The 9485-nt window shown below is 35.9% G+C and overlaps 1 protein-coding gene across 1 annotated transcript; it reads right to left on the reverse strand.

Annotated features, from left to right (window-relative positions):
- Positions 1-716: 716 nt before the first annotated feature.
- Positions 717-3052, reverse strand: LOC132175554 (Pentatricopeptide repeat (PPR) superfamily protein). Its single transcript, XM_059587532.2, has one exon. It carries the CDS (start codon positions 3029-3031, stop codon positions 965-967), a length of 2067 nt encoding a protein of 688 aa, XP_059443515.2. The 5' UTR covers positions 3032-3052; the 3' UTR covers positions 717-964.
- Between the last annotated feature and the right edge of the window lie 6433 nt (positions 3053-9485).

Consider the following 9485-nt stretch of genomic DNA (forward strand, 5'->3'; position numbering starts at 1 on the left):
TATAGGGCCTACCTATCCAAACAAGTCTCGGCCCCCATAAGGGCCTTCTCACAATTGCCAGCTTAAATTTCAAACAATATGAATAGACAATTGCACTAGATCTTAATCCTACTTTTGAAAGCCTACACTCTTTTTTCGTAACTCATCTTTGCTGTCTCTCTTTTCCTTTCAACTTCTTAAATTTATGAAAATATAAGAAATATTTGTTAATTTTTCGTATGAGTCAAACCACCTTTAGGCACTTAAGGGTGAATCAACCACCCCCATGTTGGTGAGAGGGGCCGAACCACCCCAAGGCTTTGGGAGTGGTTTGGGACACCCTTGAACAACCTCTTTTGGGTGGCTGAACCAAACATTGAGAGGGGGTGGTTCGCTTTGGGACACCCTTCAACCACCTCTTTTGGGTGGCTGAACCAAACATTATGGGTTGTTTGGCCATCAAACAGTCACCCCCAAACCTACCAACAACCATTTATTTTTTTTTTAATTTTTATTTTATTATGATCTAAACCATTCATTTAAAATGAAAAAACGACCCATTAAAAAAAAAAAAAAAGATATTGTACCCCATACAATATCTGGATCTCGATATGTGGTAAGGAATGAGAGCTTACTCAAGCCCGTTGAGGATGAGAGAGTATTTCGGGTGGTTTGGGGAACATAGACCAGTAACATGTAAATCTAAATAAATAGGAAACAGTTTCATTTCAGCCACCCCTTTTTTTCCCAATCAAATTACTCGGTTGTTCAGCTGGGTCAGGTCAAATGTTTGTGATACTCTGTTTCTTGTACAAATCCTATGCAAGTATTAGAGTAACAGACTCCACCCACATTATGAATCATTCAAAAAATTGTATAATCTATATGCCTATCTTTTGACAAAGCAATACAGTGAGAAGTTTTTACCTCTCGTTGGTGAATGTAACAAATTTACATCTTTGAGGAAATACAAAGAGGTTTAGTCTCACCAGTAATCTCTACACGAACATGAACCGTCAATAAAACTATGAAATCGATTATTATCCCGAACAATTATCTCTCTTCCTGTGAATTTCGAAATCAGCTTGATGGCATCATGGCAATCACCACAGACACGAAGATTTTTAACAACTCGAATCACATCTTTTGGAGAAGTACTGATTAGACCAAATGCAATAGCCAGCTTCTCACTATGACAGCCAAGGAAATGCTCCTTTTCCTCCTCTTCAATGTCAAACAGAACAAAATCTGTACCTGGAATGTAGCCAGCTGCTTTCAGTTCCATAGCTAATTCTTCAAGCTTTGCATATATCTTTTTTGATAAGGGGTGGGACTTGTCTCCCACAAGAAATTCATGAACAACCCCATCTACTTCAATCCAACTACACCCTGGTATCTTTTGGATGCCATTATCATTCATGCTTGACCTAAGTTTTGCTGCTTCCTCCCATCTATGGCTTGCTGAATAAATATTTGATAAGAGAACATAATTTCCCGAGTTCCATGGTTCTAACTCAATGAGTTTCTTCAGTATGTGTTCGGCCAGCACGGTGTCTCGATGCAGCCTACATCCATTCAACAAGGCTCCCCATACAATGGCATTCGCCTCCATGGGCATACCTTTTATCAACTGATGAGCTTCATCTAATAAACCTGCACGGCCAAGAAGATCCACCATACATCCATAATGCTCAATTGTAGGAGTCAAGGAAAAGACGCGGTTCATGCTATCGAAATATCGACGACCATCATCAACTAGACCAGCATGGGTACACCCACAGAGAAGGCCAATGAAAGTGTTTCCATCAGGTTGAATCCCAATTTTCTCGATTTGGCCAAACAGTCCAAATGCAGCCTTGACATGTCCATTCATAGCAAGCCCGGATATGATGGCATTCCAGACAACTCTGTCTTTTTCCTTCATCTCTTTGAAGACTTCCCAGCCTTGAACCATGCTCCCACATTTTGCATACATATCAATCAACGCTGTACCAAGAACCGCGTTCGCCAAAAACTCATTTCTATCCATCATCTGACTAGCCCAGTCCCCTAACTCGAGCGCTCCTAACCTCCCACAAGCAGAAAGCACTCCAACCATTACATAACGATCAGGTTTCAAATTTTCTCCCTGCATCTTGAAGAAAAGGTCCAGAGCTTCTCTCGGGTGCCCATTCAAAGCATAATTCTGAATCATGGTACTCCAAGTAACTATATCCTTCTCAACCATCCCGTCGAAGACAGACAGGGCTTTCTCCATGTTACCACACTTGGCATACATGTCCACCAAAGAAGTAGCCACAAAAACATTCCTCTCCATACCAATCTTTGCCATGTATCCATCTATCCACACTCCACTTCTTAAGTCCCCTAGCTGAGTACAAGCAGACAAGACCTTAACAATAGTAAAACTGTCAGGCCTCAAACCCATCTCCGGCAATATCCGAAACATGTCAATGGCTTCTCTATACTGACCAACACCAATGTACCCGCTAATGATTGCAGTCCAAGACACAACATTCTTCTCCGGAATATCATCAAACACTTTACGTGCATGTCCCAGAGAGCCGCAACTAGCATACAAGCAAAGCAAACTAGTCTTCACGTAGACATTGTCGTCAAACCCCTCTTTTACCACAAGGGTATGAATCTTCAAACCCAGTTGAAAATCCAAAAGCCTCGCGCAGGCCTTGAGAACAAAAGGGAAAGTAAAACAGTTGGGCGAGAAACCCTCTCTCCGCATCAAACAATAGTATTCAGTGGCATCGTAAAAGCACTCATTGGAAACCAAGCCCCGGATCATCGTGTTCCAGAGAAAAATGTTGGGTTCTCTGGCTTGCTCGAAGACGAGCCGCGAGTAATGGGTATCACCAAAATGCAAGCCCTGACGCAAGAACATGTTGACGAGGTAGTAGTCTTGGTCGAGGCCGAGGCGGAGAAGGCGGGCGTGGACATGCTTGAGGTGTTTGAAGGAGTTGAAGACTTGAAGAAGGCTTTTCTTGATTTCTAAGGCCTTGGAAAATGCGGCAGAGGTTGGGTTGGAGGGGATGGTCATGGCCCTGAAGGTCGTTGTTGGTGGTGGCCTCTCTCATTGGGTATAATATCTCAGGTCTCTCTCGGCTTTGAAATGGCCTAACACGATAAATTTAATTTTTTTTTAATATTTAAATAAATATGAAGATGATTTATTTTAATTATTATATTATACTTTTATTTAAAAATTACTTTTCTCGCTTTTGAAATTCAATTTTATATTGCTAGTAACAAATCTATGTAAGGGTAACTTCACTTTAGACCTCTGAATTATTACGCGATTAAACAAGTCCCCCAAACTTCAAAATCTCTCAATTTGAACTCTTGAACTTTCAATTGCAGTTAATTTGAACCCCTTCGTCAGAGTTTAAACTTTAAAAGTGAGACAATGACGTTTATATTCGTGACTTTTTTATAAAATTTCAAATTTACCCTTAATTCTAAATTAAAAAAAAATTAAAAAAACAGAGATATTTTGGTCTTTTTAAGTATTGCCGTTAGAAGTTAATGGCTAAATCTGATGGAGGGGTTCAAATTGACTGCAATTGAAAGTTTAGGGGTTCAAATTGAGAGGTTTTAAAGTTTGAGGAGGGCTTATCAAATTGCGTGGTAATTCAAAGGTCTAAAGTGAAGTAACCCCTATAATTTATTTTGCGTTTCAATTAGTATGTATATTCTTCTCTTTTTGTTTTTTGTTTTTTTTTTTATTCAAATGCATATTTCTAGCATACATATAACTAAAAATATTTGTAAATAAAAGAAATATTATCTATGATAACCCTTATAATAATAGTAACATTTACTGGTGTACCATGTCATATGATGCAATTTATTCTTTACCGTCTTTTATATGCATGCATTTACAAATCTTCTCTTTCATCATCCTATTAATTCATCACAATTTTTACAAAATAGAGTTTATAGTAATCAAAAATGGGTTTCATTTAAGTTGTAAATATGTATGTTTAATACATAAAATAATCATGCTTATGCGGAAAGAAAATAATAACAAGTCGTAGGGTTCCTTCATAAGGTTCTCTTGAAACTTCACAAATTTGAAACCTGAGAAAAGACCTCAAGTCAGCCTAATATTTAGATGATAATATAACAACGTCCGAACCAGGGGTAAAATAGTCATTCTGACTACTCGTCGAAAATTTGGCACTCCAGAAGATTGTTCGTTGGGTAGTCAGTAGGTCCATTTCTACAACATGTCCTAACTTTTAGCTAATCTAATATGTCTAAGGTCCTCATGTGATGCTTAACACTACCCTAGGTTGTGTTAACACCTCCATGCACAACAAAGTTTGCTAAACGTCATCAAACGACTAACTTACTCTTAACTAAATTAACCAACCTAATGATATACAGCAATACAAGCTAAGAGACTAAGCTAAGAAAATGAAACTAAATAGCATCTAAACAGAGAGATTACAACACTAAAGACATTATCGAAAACAAGGTAAGAAAGTTACCTTCCTAGGTGTGAACAAGAGGTCATTCCTCCTTCAAAACACTCACTCTAGTAATATACTAGACAAAATTGGCGGAAATAGGATGAAGGGGGGAGGGGGTATTTATATGGGTTTAAAGGCTGAGGTGTTATTCTTCAATATTGTAGGTACACGAAAGTTTGTTTGTACCATGTCAAACGTTCGTGGCTAGGTTTACGAGCGAACGTTCATCTGTACTATGTTGAACGTTTGGGACTATTCGGGACTAGAGTTTCCTGCAAACGTTTGTTTGTCCAACCTCAAACGTTCGGGACAGTGAGTTAAGATTCTTTCCTTAACAATCCCAAAAGTCCAACAAAAGCTCACTTACTCCTAATTAATAATTTGGGATATTACAACGCTCTCGATGGAGGCCCGATAGAGTCTTGTCGATGTTTTGGTGGAGTATTGTCAAAGTTCCAGTAGAGTTCTGGCGATGTTCTAGTTCTCGGCCAACGGAGGCTCAATAAGGTCTTGACGTAGTTTGGTGGTGTTTCGGTAAGATCTCGGTGGGGTCTCGGTATAGGCCCGACAAGTTCCTAGTGCAGTCCGGATGGGGTCTTTGCAGAGGCCCGACAGAGTCTCGACGATGTCCCGACGGTGTCCTAGCAGTGTCTTGGCAGTATCTCGGTAGGGTCCTGGCTGGGTCTCGACGTAGGCCCTCGGAGATTTGAGAATGTGAAGCTCAAACTCAAAAAATGGTTTATTATTTTAAGAAATAGAAACCATTTTCCGAAAATTAAAAAAAAAAATTCACTCAAACGAATTTTTTTTTTTGTAAAGCAGAGTGTTACAAGTTTTCCATCAAAGGAAGGGGAGTAGTATCGGTTTAATTTCTCCAAAAAAACATCAACTATTCAAGCTGCCATTTGCTTAATCGTCTGGGTGGCGTCCATACTTCCTCTTCTCTTCTTCGTTGCAATTAAGCTTGTATTGAGCTTTGGCTATATATATATATGAATGAACTACTCTGGTTTTGGTAAAGCAACCAAACAGAGCTTCTCTCAAATTCTTTCAACAAACTTAAAATTTTCATTAAACCATAGTCCTTAAAGGTAGTTCGTAGCAAAATAGGTACAGCGAACACATCGAAAGAAGCTAAACAAAATATGCTTCTAAAGACAAATGTGGCCAAATTGTTTGATTGAACAAGAAGAACTCTTATGAAGACTCCATCTATGGTGACAAGGCTGTTATTCAATATTCACACTGTAGCTGTCTCCTCTTCTAGGAAGTCTGTAAAATAAATTTACAGGTGAAATGGTAAGTCCACGGCTCAATAAATAAAATCAAATAACGCATGTACGTAGCCTTTAGAACATTCCTTTTTAGATAAAAACAGTAGCTGTAATTTCCACAAAACAGGAGTAGAATAATAATCTTAATTTATGCCATAAGTGAATTTACCTTCCAAGGAAAATTATTGCAATTTCAACAACAACGTTGCAAAATCAATAATGACAACATTGAAAGAAATAACAATAAGAAAAACCAAAACATGACAACATGCATAAAATAACTGTACAAAAACTCATTCTTTTCATAAATCTTTAACCTTTTTATTAACCCTTTAGCCTTTAACTTTTCTTTTGCCTTTAAGCTTTAAACTTTAAATAAAATATATGCATATAAAAACAAGTGACGGCTTTATAAAAACGACTGATGGCTTTTGATTCTACGTGTCCAAAGGTGATTGGGAGGAGTTGGTGTCCACTCATAGGCTACCAAAGCAGCTTCTAGAAGATTCTCCAACCTGCCAAGCAAGACTTGGTTTTTTTTTTTTTTCCTTTTTTTTTTTTTGGAAAATTATATTTTAACCCCCCAAAGTTTGGGGCGATTTGCAATTCGACCTCCAAAGTTTCGATTTTGACAATCCACCCCAAAAGTTTTAAATTTGTGCAATTTAACTAATTGTATCCAAAACTTCCTATATCAATTTATTTTATTTTTTATAAAAAAAATAATTCAGGGTAGCCGTAGCCACCCCTTTGGCCATCTGGCCATTTTTGCACTCCCAAATTTTTTTTTTAAATTGAAAATAAAAATAAAAATTAGGGGCAATATGAAAATTTTGGGATAATATTGGTCGAATTGCAAAAACTTGAAACTTTGGGGGGGTTGATTGTCAAAATTGAAACTTTGGAAGTCGAATTGCAAATCGCCCCAAGCTTTGAGGGGGTAAAGTGTAATTTTCTCTTTTTTTTGGTGGTAAGTACATTAGACAACGATAAGAGGAACAAAGCAAAACAACTAAACAACTAAACAAGCCTAAAACTAACAAACCAAGAACAAAGAGGGAGGATCCTTTCCACTAACAACACTATACACAACCTTCATCCATCAAGAAGTCTGTCAGTGGCTCGGTATGGAGAGGCACTCAAAAAAGTCCAAAAAGATTGGCTAGGGGAGGAACTAGAGCGAAAGTAAGCAGGAAGCTTGTTTTCCTACCAAGTTTTAGCTTTACCAAGGATTGTAATTGAATATGTCTCTATTTTGAATCTTCTTTAATATAGTGATTTTTTGGGTTTGGCTTTATGTTGATCATTTAAATATTTTTTTGTGACTTATATTGCTTGTGTGCTGGTGTTGGGGATAGAATACGATCATTATTCTTTCAACATCCTCTAAAAGTTAAAAAAAAAAATGATTACATTTTTTAGAAAAAAAGATCATGGTATTGTAGTTATTTGGTTATACTTAAGGTATGAAAAAGTTAGTAAAGTACCAAAGAGGTGACTTCTATGACCATAATTACTATTTTGCAAATTGATTTTTCAAAATCTTATACAAGGTTATTCAAAATATACAAAACTTCTTTCGGTGGAATTCACTAACATGAGATCTTTCTTTACTGCTTCAAATTCAAAATAAATTATTCTATTTGGTAATTACTTGGAAATTTATAAATATTTTGTTTTGTTAGGTAGAAAAAGATTGACAATCAGTGATTATCATAACAATAAAAATTTTGTTTCGCATTACTTTAAGTACTAAAATTAGTTATTAAATGCCCCATAAGTTTGAAAATATGTATAGATGTGAGATTTTTGTACGCATTAAGATTTATGAAGACGAAACCATGTTTAACATTTTTGTAGGGAATGAAAATGAATAATCCATAATAAACCTTCTATTGATTTCCTAGAACTATATAAATTTTTTTAAAAAAATCTTATTTTGCGATGTAGAAGAAGATTGATAAGCATACTAAGAAACAAGTCAAAAATTCGAAGGAGTAGAGAGGGTAGTTAAGAAGTATTTACCAAACTTTGTTTTGAGGATTCTGTGTATAAACGACATCCGAGTGTTTCTTGGATTCTGAGTGTTTCTTTGATTGATATGCAACACAAAGTTCGAAACAGGACGCAACATCACCTGGATAACGTAAGCAATAATATAAGCATCCTAATGTTTTCGCCATCATTCTTGGGAAAGTGTGATCCAGGCATATATATAGTTCCATGTTCCTAAAAACACAAACACGAAATTCCTTGGTATTTGTTGGCCATGTTTTCTGACAATCTTTAATTTTATCTTTAAAGCATGGTAGCCAATTTGATTCTTGAACTTTATCAAGCATGTTGGGTAGTAAGGATGGAAAAAAAAAGTAGGGGCAAGGTCGTTGGTTTGAACATTATCAAGTTCAGAGAAATTAGGAAGCCAGATGGGAAGAGAAGAGGGAGGGAAAGAGATATGAGTAAAGTCATTAGCTTCACTTTTAGAAGAATTAGGGTAAGCAACTCCATCACTACCATAAGTTTTCTAATACATTTGTATGCCATGTGTTTTTTTCCACTTTCAAAACTTTTATTTTGATGTACAATTAAAATGATGATTAAGGCTTATTCCTTATATAGTTTACAAATGTATTTATTCATGAAGTAATTTTATTCAAATACATGTTGTTTAATACTTGTGACTTTTGGAACTATGACTATCCCTGAATTGAATAAGTAAATTAACTCTATGTCAAGCTGCTACTTTGTGGCCTTTCTTCTAATCTAGGCTGAAGTGACTTTGGGGTTAAGTAATATTTTTTTGTTAAGATTTAAAGATAATGATTTTTTTTTTTTGGCTACCCTATGGTTGTTAGCAAACTATTTGTATTTATTTTTGCATTTGTTAATACAAGTAGTACTACAAGTTAAATATCAGTTAATTAATTTAGGGATACTATGAGTGAGACTTTGAGTTAATTTTTAGTCAATTAATTTTGCGGGCGTTACACATATACATGAAAGTTACTGCTGAAAAAGGACATGCTTTCATGGAAAATAACAATTCTAGAAAAAAATTGGAGTTTTGTAAGTTGTAAAGAGACATTTGAAGCAAACTTGATCATGGATTAGAATAAACGTGTTAATTTAGCACTTGAAGCAGTGCAAAATACTATGTCATATGATATTGCTTAAGTTAACTTCATTTTTTTTTTAAAGGAAAAACGCAATATTGTCCCATCGTTTGGGTCGTGAGCTTTCAAAAATCTTATTATTTAGTTAATAAGTAACTTGCATTAAAAATCATCACAAGTCCAAATACTTGTTTTCGTATCGAAAGGACACAATACATTAAATAAAGGCATGCATTTGCATGGATAATTTCGTGTTAACAATTGTAGTTCCACGTACTTGCATCTTCTAAGTTGGAATTAATTATGCCTAACACTAAAACTAATTGACTTTTTTATAGCCTTTCAAATGGGGGGCTGCATATAATATGATGTGACTTTTAAACCGGAAGTACTCGTCACAAGTTTAAATAGACAACAAGTTTAGATAAATTTTGATAACACCTACTTGTTTTTTTAATTATAGCATTTTAGAAGCTCATATATATATATATATATATATATATATTGACATGTCCGCACAAGAGAGGAGAGAGAGATTTGAACTAGTGACTTCTGTTTCATTAGACGTGGTTCCAACCGATTGAGCTACGTGTGTGCGAGAGAAGAGAGAGAGAGGGAGAGGGAGAGAGACA

The sequence above is a fragment of the Corylus avellana genome, chromosome 2 (assembly GCF_965113065.1).
Source record: "Corylus avellana chromosome 2, dhCorAvel1.hap1.2, whole genome shotgun sequence".
Taxonomy (NCBI): domain Eukaryota; kingdom Viridiplantae; phylum Streptophyta; class Magnoliopsida; order Fagales; family Betulaceae; genus Corylus; species Corylus avellana.

Excerpts from the sequence above, each read along its gene's own strand:
- LOC132175554 (XM_059587532.2), bottom strand. The coding sequence starts at position 3,031 with ATGACCATCCCCTCCAACCCAACCTCTGCCGCATTTTCCAAGGCCTTA.